General features: G+C 36.1%; 2 protein-coding genes across 6 annotated transcripts in view; one reads left to right on the top strand and one right to left on the bottom strand.

Moving 5' to 3' along the window:
- LOC116699670 (disco-interacting protein 2 homolog C) overlaps positions 1 to 6517 on the top strand; it is a 235373-nt gene extending 228856 nt beyond the window's left edge. The window contains 1 exon segment of the mRNA XM_032532380.1: positions 5489 to 6517. Coding sequence (XP_032388271.1) covers positions 5489 to 5852 — 364 coding nt within the window. The 3' untranslated portion in view covers positions 5853 to 6517.
- Positions 6518 to 12515: 5998 nt separating this feature from the next.
- zmynd11 (zinc finger, MYND-type containing 11) overlaps positions 12516 to 18365 on the bottom strand; it is a 44083-nt gene continuing 38233 nt past the window's right edge. For all 5 annotated transcript variants that reach the window (XM_032532326.1, XM_032532329.1, XM_032532328.1 and 2 more), the window contains one exon: positions 12516 to 18361. In XM_032532326.1, the coding sequence (XP_032388217.1) occupies positions 18335 to 18361 (27 nt within the window). In that variant the 3' untranslated portion in view covers positions 12516 to 18334. The remainder of the gene's footprint in view (positions 18362 to 18365) is intronic.

Raw genomic sequence — 18365 nt, 5'->3', positions numbered from 1 at the left:
AATATAGCATATTTGCAAAAGACAGTGGTGGGCTGAAGGTGAGAGAAGTGAGCTTGAGACTGAGAGGTTGTGGGTTCAACACCCAGAACAGTCATAGTATATACGTCAAATAAGAAAGTATAGTATGTCAAAATAAGAAAGTATAGTACGTCAAAATAAGAAAGTATAGTACGTCAAAATAAGAAAGTATAGTATGTCAAAATAAGAAAGTATAGTACGTCAAAATAAGAAAGTATAGTACGTCAAAATAAGAAAGTATAGTACGTCAAAATAAGAAAGTATAGTATGTCAAAATAAGAAGTATAGTACGTCAAAATAAGAAAGTATAGTACGTCAAAATAAGAAAGTATAGTATGTCAATAAGAAAGTATAGTATGTCAAAATAAGAAAGTCATAGTATATCAAAATAAGAAAGTATAGTATGTCAAAATAAGAAAGTATAGTACGTCAAAATAAGAAAGTATAGTACGTCAAAATAAGAAAGTATAGTACGTCAAAATAAGAAAGTATAGTATGTCAAAATAAGAAAGTATAGTACGTCAAAATAAGAAAGTATAGTACGTCAAAATGAGAAAGTATAGTATGTCAAAATAAGAAAGTATAGTACGTCAAAATAAGAAAGTATAGTACGTCAAAATAAGAAAGTTAGTATGTAAAAATAAGAAAGTATAGTATGTCAAAATAAGAAAGTATGTACGTCAAAAAAAGAAAGTATAGTTGTAAAAATAAGAATTATAGTATGTCAATAAGAAGTATAGTATGTCAAAATAGAAAGTATAGTATGTCAATAAGAAGTATAGTATGTCAAATAAGAAAGTATAGTACGTCAAATAAGAAAGTATAGTACGTAATAAAGAAGTATAGTATGTAAATAAGAAAGTATAGTATGTCAAATAAGAAAGTATGTATGTCAAAATAAGAAGTATATATATCAAATAAAAGTATAGTATGTAAAAATAAGAAAGTATAGTTGTCAATAAGAAAGTATAGTATGTCAAATAAAAAGTATAGTATGTCAATAAGAAAGTATAGTATGTCAAATAAGAAAGTATAGTACGTCAAAAAAAGAAAGTATAGTATGTCAATAAAAGTATAGTATGTCAAAATAAGAAAGTATGTATGTCAAAATAAGAAAGTATAGTACGTCAAATAAGAAAGTTAGTTTCAAAAAAAGAAAGTATAGTATGTCAAAATAAGAAGTATAGTATGTCAAAATAAAAGTATAGTAGTCAAAATAAAAATATATATGTCAAAATAAGAAAGTATAGTATGTCAATAAAGAAGATAGTTTTGTCAAATAAGAAGTATAGTATGTCAAAATAAGAAAGTATAGTACGTCAAATAAGAAAGTAAGTACGTCAAAATAAGAAAGTATAGTATGTCAAAATAAGAAAGTATAGTACGTCAAAATAAGAAGTATAGCGTCAAAATAAGAAAGATAGTATGTCAAAATAAGAAGTATAGTACGTCAAAATAAGAAAGTATAGTACGTCAAAATAAGAAAGTATAGTACGTCAAATAAGAAAGTATAGTATGTCAAAATAAGAAAGTATAGTATGTCAAAATAGAAAGTATAGTAGTCAAAATAGAAGTATATACGTCAAAATAAGAAGTATGTACGTAAATAAGTATGTTGTCAAATAAGAAAGTATAGTACGTCAAATAAGAAAGTATAGTACGTCAAAATAAGAAAGTATAGTATGTAAAAATAAGAAAGTATAGTATGTCAAAATAGAAAGTATAGTACGTCAAATAAGAAATTTAGTATGTAAAATAAGAAAGTATAGTATGTCAATAAGAAAGTATAGTATGTCAAAATAAAAGTATAGTATGTCAATAAGAAGTATAGTATGTAAAAATAAGAAAGTATAGTACGTCAAAATAAGAAAGTATAGTACTTTAAAATAAGAAAGATAGTATGTCAAAATAAGAAGTATAGTATGTCAAAATAGAAAGTAGTATGTCAAAATAAGAAAGTATAGTATATCAAAATAAGAAAGTATAGTATGTAAAAAAGAAAGTATAGTATGTCCAATAAGAAAGTATAGTATGTCAAATAAGAAAGTATAGTACTGTCAATAAGAAGTATAGTATGTAAAATAAGAAAGTATAGTATGTAAATAAGAAAGTATAGAGTAAATAAAAGTATGTTGCAAAATAAGAAGTCTAGTATGTCAAAAATGAAGTAGTATGTCAATAAGAAGTATAGTATGTCAAAATAAAAAGTATAGTATGTCAATAAGAAAGTATAGTATGTCAAATAAGAAGTATAGTATGCAAAAAGAAAGTATAGTATGTCAATAAGAAAGTATAGTATGTCAAAATAAAAAAGTATAGTATGTCAATAAGAAAGTATAGTATGTCAAATAAGAAAGTATAGTACGTCAAAATAAGAAAGTTATGCATAAGAAGATGTATGTCAAAATAAGAAAGTATAGTATGTCAAAATAGAAAGTATAGTACGTCAAAATAAGAAAGTATAGTATGTCAAAATAAGAAAGTATGTATGTCAAAATAAGAAAGTATAGTATGTCAAAATAAGAAAGTATAGTATGTCAAATAAGAAAGTATAGTATGTCAAAATAAGAAAGTATAGTATGTCATATAAGAAAGTATAGTAGGTCAAAATAAGAAAGTATAGTATGTCAAAATAAGAAGTATAGTACGTCAAAATAAGAAGTATAGTACGTCAAAATAAGAAAGTATAGTATGTCAAAATAAGAAGTAAGTACGTCAAAATAAGGAAGTATAGTACGTCAAAATAAGAAAGTATAGTATGTCAAAATAAGAAAGTATAGTACGTCAAATAAGAAATAGTACGTCAAAATAAGAAAGTATAGTACGTCAAAATAAGAAAGTATAGTACGTCAAAATAAGAAAGTATGTATGTCAAAATAAGAAGTATATACGTCAAATAAGAAAATATAGTACGTCAAAATAAAAAATATAGTATGTCAAAATAAGAAAGTATAGTACGTCAAAATAAAAAAGTATGTATGTCAAAATAGAAAGTATAGTATGTCAAATAAGAAGTATAGTAGTCAAAATAAGAAAGTATAGTATGCTAATAAGAAAGTCATGAAAGGTTATAACATAATGTCAAAATAAAGTCAAATCTGAAACTTTACGTAATAAAAAGTATATATGTCAAATTTAATTTTACATAGTTCAAATATGATTGTATGAGTTTTTCAAAATATACAAAGATAGTCATGCTACGTAAATAATTTGACAAAGGTATACTATGACTTTTTAAATAAAGCGTTTCTTATGATTTTTTTAACACAATACATGATTTTTTGACTTTTTTTTACAAAATAGACTATTTTATGACTTTTTTTAAACATACTATACTAGATTATTCATGTTTTTTTTTCGACTACAATACTATAACTTTTTACTACACTATGACGTTTTTTGATTTTTTTCAACTACTAATACATGACTTTTTTTGACTTTTATAAAAAATTGACTTATTCTATGACTTTATTTTTACATACTATACTATGACTTAGTACTATTCTTGTTTAGACTCAACATACTATTTTACTACACTATGACTTTTTAAGACTTTTTCGACATACTATTACTTTTTTATGATTTTTAACATACTTGACTTGATTTTTATGATTTTTTTTACATACTATACTATGACGTTTTTCAACGTACTTCTATGATTTTTAGACATTTTTCAACATACTATACTATGACTTTTTACTACCTAGCTTTTTATGATTTTTTTCGACATACTTTACTATGACTTTTTTATGTTTTCGACATACTTTACTAGACTTTTTAGATTTTTCGACAAAATACTAGACTTTTAATTTTCGACATCTATGACTTTTTATGACTTTTTAAAAAAAATACTTCTAACTTTTTTACTACACATGACTTTTATGATTTTTTCGACATACTATACTATGACTTTTTTATGATTTTTTTCGACATACTATACTATGACTTTTTTCGACGTACTATTCTATGACTTATTTATGACATTTTTCAACATACTGTACTATGACTCTTTTCAACGTACATACTATGCTAGGACTTTTTATTTTTTGAACTTACTATTGGTAGGTGAATTATTTATCAAAGAATAGACATACTATACTATGCCTTTTGTTTAAATGTTTTATGTACTTTACTATGACTATACTATGAATTTTTTTCATGAAATTTAAAATATTTTTTTCAACACGCTACACTTAGACTTTTTGTTTTTTTGACGTACTGCATACTGACTTTATTGTGACACTTTTTCGACATGCTATACTATGACTTTTGTTTCAATTTTGTCGACATGCTACATGATGACTTTTTATTTGACATACTATCGTCCCAGCCTGGCCGTAACACTCTGACAAAAACAGGACACACACAACAAAGTCATTTATTAATCACAAAACAACCCAAAGAAATCCAACAAATAGATGGAAGAATCGGTTGAGTCAGTAGTGTTTGGAAGGAATTAGTGAACATGTGCTGTAACAAAACAAGGAAAAGGAAGATAAAGACACAATGCAGAGATGTGTGGTGAGGAGATCCCAGACTGGCGGCTGCTCGGCTTTATACGGCGCACGATGGACAATACCAATATCACTTGCAAAACATGAACATTTATATCAAGGCGTTCTCAGTTCTGCATTTCTGCTACTTTCGGTATTCTACTAAAATACAACAAGCTGCTTGATGAATTTAAAACAAATGAAAGGAAATGATTCCCAACATTGGAATATTGAAAAAAATTGTACATTGTGTTGAATATAAAAGGCAGCACTAAAAAAAAAAAAGAATGACATTTACATTTTAATGTGCCGTTTTCCGCTGATAATTCCTTTCAGCTAACACAGAAGATCTCGGAGTGTCGATATCGGGATTATCTGCACAGATGAGTTAGGCGCTATGGGAGAAATCAAATATCCTGATATTTTTTACCAAATACATCAATGTGTTTCCGCGATATTATAGGGCTGACTTCACAAAATATTAACACGATGTGAGTTGTGATACATAATCACCAATAAAGCGCATATAATGAATAATGATGCATAATAAAACAGCTCGTGAGTCGGATATGACCTTTTTCAGCAAACTACACTATGATTACTATGATACTACTGTGATTTTTTATGATATTTTTTGATATGCTATAATATAAGATGGGGGGTATCTCTATGTACCTAGATATCTTTATCTCTAATATGTTTGCATGTATTGAGAAAAGCCTAAAGTTTTTGTAGAAAAAAAAACTCGAAAAAAGAGACAAGAAATGGGGAAAACTTCAGAGAAAAACCCAGAAAGACGTGACAAAAACTCAGAAAGAATTGTCTAAAAAAAAACTATGGAAAAGGCCAGACTGTATTATTGGGGGAACCTTAACCCCCCCCCCCCCCCCGAAAATCACGCCTAGATGCTGACATTTCCGTGACCGAGATCCTGCAGGGCCGGGTACTTCATGTTGTTTGTTCCCGTGTGCCTCCAGCGCCGTGTTCACGTGGACCAACCTGCTGGTGGTGGTGGTGGAGCTGGACGGCTCGGAGCACGAGGCCCTGGACCTGGTCCCCCTGGTCACCAACGTGGTCCTGGAGGAGCACTACCTGATCGTGGGCGTGGTGGTGGTGGTCGACATCGGCGTCATCCCCATCAACTCCCGCGGCGAGAAGCAGCGCATGCACCTGCGCGACGGCTTCCTGGCCGACCAGCTGGATCCCACTACGGGCCTACAAACATGTAGCCCACCCCCCCTCCCCCACCCCACCCCCACCCCCACCCACACCCCCCCCCCCCCGCGGGGCCGATATGGAGGTCGGATAAAGGAATGCAAAGACAGTCTACTCCTGAGATGAAAAGAATCGAAGGGGAAAGTCGAGGCACGTGAAGATTTTTGGACTTTTCAGCCCTGAATTTCACAGGCAGCGCAAACACCCCCCCCCCCTTCCTTCAGGCTGTGGTTTTAATTTGGAGGTGGCGGAAGTGCAGCCCCCCCCCCCCCACCTCCAGAGAAACCAAGTCATCCATTTGGTGCAGGGGCGTTTTAAGAGTGGCACGTGCGCCCCGACAGGCGGAGGAGGACAATCGTCAACAGAGAGTCCGGCTTTTAACTCGTGTGTCTGGGTCCCTTCAATACCCCCCCCCCCGTTAAGTGTTGACTTGTTTTTAGTTTTGTTCAGTTTTTGCCATGTCCTCGAAAACTTTAGGGTTTATTTTTTGACAAGGATATTTACAAAAATGATATTTTATGATATCAACACCTGCCCTTCAACGTTACCATGAGGTACTACACGTTTTTTTGTGCATTTTTATTCATTATTTTCTGAAGCGTCCGTCCCTTATCAGCGGGAATATCAGAGTGCTAACAGCTAACAGCTAACAGCTAACAGCTGCAGACTTCATATCATGTAAGTATGTACAAAAAGAAACTGATTTAATTTATTTTGTTTCTCTTTTTAGAAGTATATGACGAGACGTTCAAGAATGTTTTGCTCTTGAATATTTGCTAATATAAAAAAAATCTAAAAAAGCATCGTATTATCCTGAGTGAAACTCGCTCGCGTCCAGCGTATTATGGAAAAATAAGAGAGAGATATATATGATTATAGATTATATAAGAAGTAAAGGATTCACAGCAGAGGGAGGCAGAGGGACACGTGGTGCTTCGGTAGCTGCACGTTGGTCTGAAACGTTGAAAACGGTCCAATCAGAAGTGAAGCTTTGAGGAGTTTTATTCCACAGTGAGAGTTCTGAGGAAAAACATCAACTTTTAGTAGATGAACTCTTGTTTTCTATCCAAAAAAGTAAAAAACACCACCAGTTGTGCCCTTAAAGTGCTCATGTTACGCTCATTCATCTGATCTTAACTATTAGTTAAAATTAGTCATCATTTCTCCTTTTTTTTAACTCAAATATTAGGTCTAATTCTATATAAATGAGGGTTATTGACCATAAATTGCAAAAAGTACACAGTGTAAAACTAGTGGTAGTAAGGTTTTGTTAGTGAAAAGTTAAAAAAGTCTGAACAAGGGACAAACATGTCAAATTTTGGTCAATTTTTGACTCTGGAGGACAACACAAGGGTTAACAAATGTGTAAAGGAAGCGTTAAGAGATCTCTGCTGAACTCTAGTGGTTATAATAATAATAATAATAATAATAATAATAATAATAATAATAACACTGTCCTTAACCCTGTGTTGTCTTCCCATTAACCAGGAACTCGTCCTTCCAGGTCAAAATTGAAAATTAATATTTTTTGGGGCTTTTCCAAAGTTTTTGACGCTTTTTCTGATTTATTTCTCACTTTTTCCAGCTCTTGGTGCTTTTTTTTTTTTAAATCCTGAGCTGGTTTAATAACAGGTTTTACACTTATTCTTGGAATTCATGATCAACAAACCTCATTTATGTAAAACTATCCATACGTTTTTAGTTAAAAAGGCAGAAATTATGACTTGTTTTTACTACTAGTGAAGATCAGAGGATGTTGAGTGGATCTCAGATGGGTAGATGTTAAAGTTTAGTCCCCATACTGTTTGGAAACCATTAAACAAAATAGTTCAAACACTATAAGTTTAAATAAAACCCAAAAAATTAAACAAAAGTAATTGTATGGAATCATCCAGGTTATTTTAGGGCAATTCGGTTAATATTTCTGATATAAAACACTGTGAAACGGGTCAGTTTGACCCGAGGACGACCCGAGGGTTAAAGGGTAACTACGGTTTCTTTTCATCTGAGTTTTTCTAAGCACTTTAGTGAAGGTCAATACAAACTGGACATTTGTCCCATTGACTTCCATCGTAGCTCGTTCCTCCCGCTTTCTTTAACCCTCATGTTGTCCTCATGTTGTCCTCATGTTGTCTCATGTTGTCCTCATGTTGCTTCATGTTGTCCTTCATGTTGTCCTCATGTTGTCCTCATGTTGTTCCTCATGTTGTCCTCATGTTGTCCATTCATGTTGTCCTCATGTTGTCCTCATGTTGTCTTTTCATGTTGTCTTCATGTTGTCTTCATTCATGTTGTCCTCATGTTGTCTTCATTGTTGTCTTCATGTTGTCTTCATTCATGTTGTCCTCATGTTGTCCTCATGTTGTCTTCATTCATTGTTGTGCCTCATGTTGTCTCTCATGTTGTCTTCATGTTGTCCTCATGTTGTCCTCATGTTGTCTTCATGTTGTCTTCATCATGTTGCCCTCATGTTTGTCCTCATGTTTTGTCTTCATTCATGTTGTCCTCATGTTGTCCTCATGTTGTCCTCATTGTTGTCCTCATGTTGTCCTCATGTTGTCTTCATGTTGTCCTCATGTTGTCCTCATGTTGTCCTCATGTTGTCCTTCATGTTGTCCTCATGTTGTCTTCATGTTGTCTTCATGTTGTCTTCATGTTGTCCTCGGGTCAAATTGACCCCTTTTCCTATACCCATGTTCTTTTTAATTCCCCAAAATAACATGATTGATTCCAACGCTCTTTGTCAAGTACAAGTCTCTACTTTCATTAATTTTGGGTCTTATTCAATTTTATAGTTATATTTTAAGTGTTGTTGAAATAGTATTGAGTAAAAGTTGACATATTCCAGTCTGTGATTATCATCAACATCCATTCCTTTAATTTTAGTCTCAATAATTCCTAATTTCTGCTTTTCTAACTCAAACATTAGGGATAATTTCCTATAAATTAGTTTTACGTAGTGTTGAAAACGTCAAAAAAAAAGTTGAAAAAATAGCATCAAAAGTGTTGAAAAAAGGGACAAAAACATAAGAAAAAGTTAAAAACATCGATAAAAAGCGTCAACACAAGTGTAGATTTTCAATTTCGACGGGAAGACGACACGAGGGTTAAAACTGGACCAAAGTCAAAGACACAAAAACACAGGAACAGAGGGTCCAGGTTGGGAAGAAAAAAAAACCCAAGTTACCCTTTAAATGGAGTTTGTGTCCCTTTTCTAAAACTATTCTAATTTTCCGTTTTGGATCCGAACTCCTTAAATAGCCTTATTTATCCCGCGGTTATTTCCCAGGAAACCAAGCAGATCTTTAAAATGGAAGGAAAAAAAAAAAGAATCAAGTTTTACATTTTTCAAACTCTCCTCACTGGAATAAAACTCGTCAGTTTGGGAAAACCAAGACCGCCGAGCAGCAACTGGATTACTTTTAGGAAAAGGAAAAAATAAGGAGGTGACTCCTCATGGACACCTCTGCAGCCGTTTTTAGTTGCTGTAAATACCAGAGTCAGGAGTCCGGCATATTTTTTACACGGGCCGACCAATCAGGGCTCATCCAGTGATGTCACGACAGGAACAAAAAAAAAAAAAAAGACTGAAAACAGGAAGCAGGAAGTGAAGGCGTTTTTACCCAGAAGCCCTTTAAACCCGTCACAGGTCAAAGGTCGAGGGAACACCGGGACGTTGTAGCTCCAACACGTGGAAAAGAGAGAGAAAAAAAAAAGAAAAGAAAAGCACTTTCTTCACAGTTTTCTTTCTTTATCAGCGAATGTATGTCGTCCCCCCCCCCCCCCCCCCCCCCCACGGTATGTTTTTTTTTTTTAAAGGTTTTAAAAATGTCTTATTTGAGTTGAAATGACGTCTTTCAATTAAATAAATATTTCAACAATTTTGACAATAAAATAACGATGCTGGTGTGTTTCTTTTTTTGGGTGAATTGGGTCCGAAGTGTGTTTAAAAAGTGTCTTTAGACCATTTATACATTTTAACTCCATCACATAATATAACACATGCACTTCAAAATCAGCGTCATACTTTTGTTAAATGGAGTTACGGAAATGTGGAAATAGATTTAATTAATTTGTCTGAACATTAAGATTTAAGAAAATGTTTGTGATCAAGACTTTTTTTTTTTTTTTTTTTTTTTTTTAATCTGGAGAAGGGAACAATCTGGTTGAAATTAACACGAAAAAACTGTTTAGGGAAAAACAAAATGACAAATTTCAGAGATGAAACTTTTTACTTAATTTGAGTCCGGTTCAAAATGACTTTGTTTTTTTTTTTTAACATTTAACTCAATGTTAACATTGTAACGTTTCCTTATTTGAGTACGGACCACCTTTGCTGTGCAGTTGAATATCTCCGAAATAATTGTGATTAACAATATAATCGTCTCTTTCAGTCGAGATTTAAAAAAGAACCGTTTTCTTTTTCGTGTAAATCAAAGTTTTGAATGTCGCAAGTTGATTTCCAGAAATAAAATAAAAATTTAAAAACGCTTAGAAATAGCATATGTTAGCCATGATTTTAACACAAGATAAAACGAGTGGCTAAATTTAAAATTAAACCAAGCACATAAATAAAAAGGGTTGTTTTGATTTTAGCTGGTCTCCAACATTGAACCGAGACTGGACTTGGTGTTCTCCAAACACACTGCACATCCATCTCATGAGGTCAGGTTCTAATTAAAGTAACGAGTAAATTACTGTACAATAATGTCATGGCTGTTGTGTTATTTTGTGTCGTCAATATGCTCGTGTTTGGAGACGCCTGTAGTGCGTGCGCGGTTGCGCGCAATGTGTATATATACGTTCATAGTGGGGGGGGGGATCGTAAGTCATTTGCACCGTTACTTTGGGGGTCGTGGGCTGAAAGTTTTGGGAACCCCTGAGCTAGACCTTTAAAACCTCTTTAAGCCTTTCTGTTTACCCAGAAACAGCTCTGAACCCACCAGACTCCATTTAAAAAAGCACTACTTTTAGCGTCTATAGAGCCAACGTATGTTCACAAGTTAATTGGTCAGCTGTGTGTTTATTTCAACCAAAAATAGAGTTGTGATGGTTAGAAAAAGTGGAAAGACGACCCAAAACTGTGTTGTTTTTTATTATAAGATTATTTTTGGAGGATGTTTTGCCTTATTCAGTGTGAAAGTGAAAAGACATGAAGGTAGGAGAGAGATGGGGGGGGGGATGAAACACAGCAAGGGGCCCCGGTCGGATTTGAACCCGGACCCCTGGGAGGACTCAGTCACATGGGGCGCACGCTCCTACTGGGTGAGCTAGAGGTCGCCCCCCCCCCCCCCCATTACGGCTTTTCCCTGGTTTTATTTTATGTCAACTTTTAAAGAAGTGTATTTTAAATTTTGTAAAGTTAGCATTTATTTACATGAGTCTGGTGAGTTTAACGCAGTTTTGCAAATGTTTAATTTAAAAGAGACACTTTATGATCCATTTTGGTGTCTTTACACAGAAATGGGGTCATAAAAGTGTCTCTTGTAGATCAACATGCTGCGTGGGACTGCATAAAATATATAAATAGAGACTGTCCTAGTTTTAAGCTTGTAGAGTTGATCTCCAAGGGGGGGGGGGCCCTTCCCAATCGCCGGCCCCGTCATGTTCTGCTCCTTTTTTTTTTCAGGGGCTGAGAGTGGGGGGGGGGGGGGGGGGTCGTCTGTACCTGGCAGGTGGCGTGGCCTACAGAGGGCATCAAGGCCTCGGCCCTTCTGGGAGTCTCCCTCTCTCTCAGCTGGTCCCACTGGAGCATCCACCATTTTGTTCTTTGGTTTGTTGCACCTTACAACACACTTCATTCATTCATCCACTCATTCATTCATCATTCTTCATTCATCCACTCATTCATTCATTCATTCATTCATCCACTCATCCAAACACCACTGATGTCTTCTATACTTACACACACCACGGTCACCTTTATGTTGGGTTCAGTCATGTTATTAGGGTATTTAGTTGAATAAATTCTTTTTGGTTACATTATCCGTGTGAGACCTCCCTTTTGTTGCCGGCTTTGAGCCAGGCGGTAACACCGGTGTAGTATAGTAGTAGTAGTAGTAGTAGTAGTAGTAGTAGTAGTAGTAGTAGTAGTAGTAGTTAGTAGTAGTAAGTAGTAGTAGTAGTAGTAGTAGTAGTAGTAGTAGTAGTAGTTAGTAGTGTAGTAGTAGTAGTAGTAGTATGTAGTAGCAGCTCAGTCCATAGGGAGTTGGGTTGGGAACTGGAGGGTCACTGGTTCAAGTCCCTGTATGGCCCAAAAAGAAGGTCCAGAAGGATTGGTGGCTGGAGAGATGCCACTTCACCGTACCCCCCCCACCCGCTCAGGGCGCTGGTTCGGCTGGCAGCCCCCCCACTCTGACATCTCTCCATTAGTGCATGTATAGATCCTGAGCATGTGTGTGTAGTTCAGGACTGTGTGTGACTACTAACAAGTGTGGACACAGAGTGTAAATTGTAATTTCCCCACTGGGGATTAATAAACAGATTAAATTAAAGTAGTAGTAGTAGTAGTAGTGGTGGTGGTGGTGGTGGTGGTAGTAGTAGTAGTAGTAGTAGTGTTGGAGCATCGCTCGGCTGACTTTCGCCGGCCCGTAATAGTTCACGAAGCTTCATTTGGAAAAATCTAAACTGGTTGGTTGAACTGACCCTTTAAACGTTTAAAAAGCGTTCCCATTCTTAATGTCAAGTACTGATGCAGATGAATTGATCTCAGAAAGAAAGAAATATATTTCAGATTTTCAGAAAAAAACAAACTTAAAGTTCAGTCACCAAAAACGGGAAAAACACATGAACTTGTTGATACATTTATTTCCTCCATGTTAGCACATAGAATATATTTATATACATATTGCTAGCTAAAGCATAAAAAAAAAAAAAAAAAAAATGTTGAGGAGGATAGAAAATGTTAAGCCACAATTAATAGTTTACATATGGACAGAACAGGAGATAAAAGGAAACTTTACACTGGTTTTATTCCAGTTTGAAGTACATAAAAACTCTGTAATTTCATCTTATACTCACATAGTATTATGTACTGTAATACTGTGGAATAAGAAGAGCGAAACGTCGGCTTATGGACCACAATCGGATCGATTTACTCACTTTTTTTCCAGGCTGAAAACGGCTTCAAAAGATGTTTAGCTCAACCATAAAAAATGTAAAATAAAACATCATTGTCATATTGCATCTTTTTCTTTTTACATTACAAAAAGAAAAAAAAGAAAAAAAAAAGGAGCCGGAGATACACACACACACACACCTTTTACTCATGCAGTAAAAAATGACAAAAATGACAAAAAAATGACAAAAAAAAACTGGAATGACATCAAAAAACTTTTTTTCTTTTTATAAACGGCTGGATGGACGAATATAAAAACAGAGTGAAACATAAAACATGTCGCCTTTAACAAAGTGTGTCTGGGACAACATGCCGTGTGTTGGCTTGGTTTTCAACATGCCGTTTTGAAATAATCGGATAAATCACAGGTGCAGTGGAACGGTGTTATAAAATGAAAAACAACTGATATATGATAAACGGTTGTACATTGTACAAAACTAGAACTAACAGTCATTCAGATCACTGTGAACACAGAAGAAGAAAACCAACTGAAACCTAATATCGGTGAATCCTTTTACAATGCACATATAATATGAAGGACGAGATATCTATTTACATGTAGTGCAATGGTGATAAGAAACAAAATGGAGGGGGGGAGAAATGTGAGGAAAAACACAAGAAAACGTTAAAACTCTTTCCAGAAATCCAAAAATAAATCACAAGCTGCAGAAATCGCGAGATAAGAACAGAGAGGTCAAACTGTACAATAACATGTTACATCTTAAAGTGATACACTTAAAGGAGTTTCCAAAGAAAAGACTCGAGAGGTGAGAGGAAATGGTCTAAATAAAAGTCTTTAAAGTGTGGAACAGTTACCGTAAATTCTCTAATAGTGGGCCCTTTTTTATTTTTTTATTACAATGTATTAATTGACAAGTATTATCTGTGTTTCATAGCCTGATTTATCTTCTTCCTCTGTGTCATAGAGCTGCGTTGTTGTTAAAAACACTTGTACACACAAACACACACACACACACACACAACACACACACACACACACACACACACACACACACACACACACACACACACACACACACAAATGTGGATTAATCCGCGGATAAAAATAGTCCAAACTACTGCACTACTTCCTCCTGTTTGATTGATTAAAAAACTACAGTGACCAGCTGTATATGTAGAAACTACATGTTTGTTGTTTTAAAAGACTTTCGCAAGAACCAATAAGCTTGGAGCCGAGAGACACATACAGGAAGTCAGACGATATTAAGAGACGGACTAACATGGGATTTGTTGACAATAACCAAACCATGGGACAGCTGGGGGACGTTTAGTCTCTAAACGGTGTGGTAAACTCCTGGTAATGACAAGGCAGCAGTTTCAGTCTAAAATCCCCATTTGCTATGTTTTGTCGGGGCGAAACGTGGCTAAATCTTCCCACTTCCTGTACACATTCCACAATAAAAGCCTTCCCAGGTAAAAGAAGGAGATTTTTATAATAATGTCCCAGTTCCATACATCACACCAATTCTCAGCAAGTTCTGAGTCTAGAGTGACTTTACACTGAGAAAAAAAAACAAATTATTAAAAACATTAATATGCACCAATTTGGACAAGTACTGATCAAATAAAACAATCAAGCAAAACAATATGTTATTGCTCAAAAGTGAGGATTTGCTTCTCTTCTATTTGATTTGAATTGAATACCTTTTGGTGTTGAACGGACAAAACTAGTAATACTAAATCAAATACATGGAAATTAATCAATAACGGAAATAATAAAAGTTGACAAAAAGGGACTTGGAGGAGCTACTACGCAAAACAAAAGAAAACCATTCCCAAGATTTTGTAAAAACTTAATAAGTTCGACTGGCAGTTAAAGTACAAAGCTGCAATTTAAACTGCGATTCAAATGTGTGTACTTTGTGTGTAGTAAGTGCAAAAACAGTATAAGGGTATATAGTACACGCTCTATTCAGAGTAGTAGTATGTAGTACAGAATCGGGAGTACCAGCTACAGAAATATATCGGGATGAAAAAGTACAAAAACTCTTAAAAAAACATTTTGTTTTGTCCGTCGGCTCGCGTGTTGCGTTACTTCCTGTTGAATGGGAGAGTAACGCAGAAATCACCATGGCAACTGATAGGTAGTACAGCCCGGATACGCTTAGTACGTGATGTGGTAGTACACACCAGGTAAAAGTAGTGTGTGTATTTGCGGCTGCACTGACGGAGGAAGTGATGCGTTTTCATTTACAGCAAAAAGAAGCAACGGGACTTTAAAAAAAAAAAAAAAAAAAAAGAGTTTGCCATAAAAGTCGGATTCTCTCTTTAGTTGAGGTGAATTTAAAGATGATCAAAATCAAGATCAAGATCAAAATCGTTAAAAAAAAAAAAAGGGCCCTGCCCACTATGTGAGCATTTAGGGTATTTTATTCGTCGTGGTAACAGAAGCACAGAGCGCTGCGTCTGAGTATTTCACCGTTCCTCCGTTCAGTCACGTCGTCATTACCGAGGAAACGGTCAAACAGGAAACTTTAAAAGTCACACTGCCTCAAAAGAAAAAAAATCAAAAACTGGCAATTTTATTGCCGCATTTTGGAAGAAGAAGAAGAAGAAGAAGAAAAAGTTTCCAAATACCATATTCATATAAACCATCGACACCCAGTGCTGGAAAAAAAACAACAACAACACAATAGAAAAGATTGAATTTGCTCATTTCACATTTGCATATTGTTTTATATCGGTCCATCCGTCGTCACTGCTCGTTATTAAACACCAGCGAGCGAGAAAGAAAAAAACCTATGAAACTATGAACATGCACGTCGTCTTTAGTGTGAGGGTGAGGAACCGAAAAACCAAAAAAAAAGAAAAAAAAGGCGAGACGGGCCCTGACCCCCCAACCACAGCGGCGCCGGGTCAGGTGACTCCTGATTTCAAGCGGTTGTGAACAGCTGTGCGTCGGCTCCGCCCCTCGACGCCCACCAGGTTCTGGATTCGATGCGGAACGGCTGCGGCCGTGACTGACAGCTGAAATCACGAGGACCCGTCACGAGATCTCGCGAATTCACGTAGACTAGAACCGCGAAACCACAAAACCAACAAAAGGTTGTTTTTCCATCCAGAAGAACAGAGAGGAAACAACCCTGTGTTTTCAAGGCGTGGTGCAGGGAGATAAGCTCCGCTGTGAGCATGACGTATTTTATTTTGAAAATTAACCGGATGTTTTATTTGGTTTCTGTGCTCGACTTCCTGTCCGGCACAATCTGCCGTGTGCTGAATTGCCGCGGAGCTCTCCGGCGTCCGGACACACGATGACACGCATCGACTTTAAGGGAAACCTAACGACTCTGCAGCCGTTCCGGAGCGCATCCGAAGACGTTACGCAACCGGTGGAAATTAGGAGTTAGGGTCGGGCATCGTTCGGGGTTTTAACTTAATTCTGATTTTAATTCCGTTCCTTCCTTTCAATCCCGGGATCTAATCGGTTCTCCATTCTTTGAGAGGGGCGGCGTTGAAACGGGGTCACATGCCTATTTTCACAAACAAAGAGGAACGTTTTTGTTTTGATTCAATTGGTGGTTGGCGGTTTTTCAAAGTAAAATAAAGCCACACTAGAGCGTGGCTTACGGTGCTCCACGGCTGCAGCACAACAAGCGCCTGGCCGCTCCCGGAAACCTCAACCTGCGCGTGTTAAAATGTAAAATGTTAAAAAGTGATGGTTTGCAAACGACTCTAATAAGAAATGATTCCACTGGAATCAGATTTCCGAGTAGAAATCGTCTCCCGATGCCCAATCCTACCAGCGAGCTTCTGGGCTTTTTTTTTTGTGTTTTCTGGTTTTCTGGTGTTTCGGTTTTACCGTAATGAATGAAAAACGGAAACTATGAAACTATCAACATGCATGTTTCCCGTAGTGTGAGGATGAGAAAGCCCCAAAAAGAAGAAAAGAAAGAGAGGCACTGACCTCTAACTACAGCGTAAGCAGTGAAAGAGTCACTCGGGGTTAAGAAAAAAGAGAAAGGAATTTTGAGTTTACATCACTATAATAATAAAAAAAGTATTAAAAAATTGGACACTGGCGACGCTCGGAAAAAAAATGTACATCATTGCTATTTGAAGGTTTTTGGAGGAGGGGCGTGGGGGGGGGGGGAGGGGGGGGGGGACACGCCACATCAAGTGTCAGATTTTTCTTTTTTTTTGGCAATATTACACGCATTTGGGTTGAAAAGAGAAAGTGTGTGTGTGTGTGTGTGGGGGGGGGGGGGGGGACTGTCAAGTTATGAAAACCTCTCTAAGATCCAGCTCAGGGAAGATCGCTCTACAATTCCCCAATTTACAGCCAATTAAAATGTTTCTTTTAATATCTGACTCGTACAAAAAAAAACGTCTATTCACACAAAAACAACAAAAAAGGAGAGCCCCAAAATGTGCATATTAATATTATCACAACAATACATCGGAGATTTATTTTGTCGACGTCTTTTCAACGCCGACCTCGTGACCCTGTTCCCAATAAATGACTTGAGCACGATACGAGTTTTAGGTAGAAAGGATAAAAAGGTGCTAGTCGTCACAGCAACAGTTTCATGAAATAAATATATATATGTGTGTGTGTGTGTGTGTGTGTGTGTGTGTGTTAACGTCGGGGAGCCAAGTCGTCTACAAATTAACACCTTAGGTAGTTTTTTGTCTTTTTTAAATTTTTTGTTTTTTTTAAATAGGTTTTCTCTAAGGAAGCGGAGCGCGGATGATGATGATGATGATGATGATGATGATGATGATGATGATGATGATGATGATGATGATGATGATGATGATGATGATGATGCGACATTACTCACGGTGTGTTTTCTTGTAAGATTGCATTTACAGTAAGAAAAAAAGTGATTTTTTTAAAAAAAATTGTATCTAAAAATTCAGGTAATAAAATCTTCTCGGTCGACGCGCGTCTGTGTACTACACACTTAAATAACACATTCTCGGACACGAGCTCAAAATCAGCACTTCAGTAAAGAAAGAGAAAACAAAACAAAAGAAAAGAAATCTGAATAAGAAACCAACACAAAGATCCATACCGTAACCCTGCGTTTGAGCCACGCTCTCGAGCAATCTGTTCGCTTTTTTAGAGGGATAGAACAAAAAACACGAAGATAGAAGAAAAAAAAAAAAAATCAACACAATGTTAAATAATACAAACAAAATTAAAAAACAACAACAACAACAACAACAAGGGAACAAATTGCTCTTTTCACGCAGAAAACATCGGGTCCACAAAGTTTTCAGGAAGGCAATAAGAAAGCAGGAGAGTGGGTGTGGTGTCGGTAGGTGGTGTGTGTGTGGTGGTGTGTGTGTGTGTGTGTTGTAGACACTGACTGACGAGAGGAAGCGAGACCATGCTGCTGGTGAATCAGAAGGGAGGAGGGGGGAAGGGGCGTGGCTGTGTTCATCTCTATGCGGAGGTGCGTTTGTGGTGGCGTGCAGTGCTCCTGCTGACACTTGCATGGAGCAGTACGTGTGTTCCAGCGCGTGGTCATGGCCTCCTCCTCGCATTGTAACACTGA

The sequence above is a fragment of the Etheostoma spectabile genome, chromosome 12, assembly GCF_008692095.1.
Source record: "Etheostoma spectabile isolate EspeVRDwgs_2016 chromosome 12, UIUC_Espe_1.0, whole genome shotgun sequence".
In the NCBI taxonomy this organism is placed as follows: Eukaryota; Metazoa; Chordata; class Actinopteri; order Perciformes; family Percidae; genus Etheostoma; species Etheostoma spectabile.
Note: the sequence above shows the minus strand (reverse complement) of the source record. Positions and strands in the feature narration are given on the sequence as shown.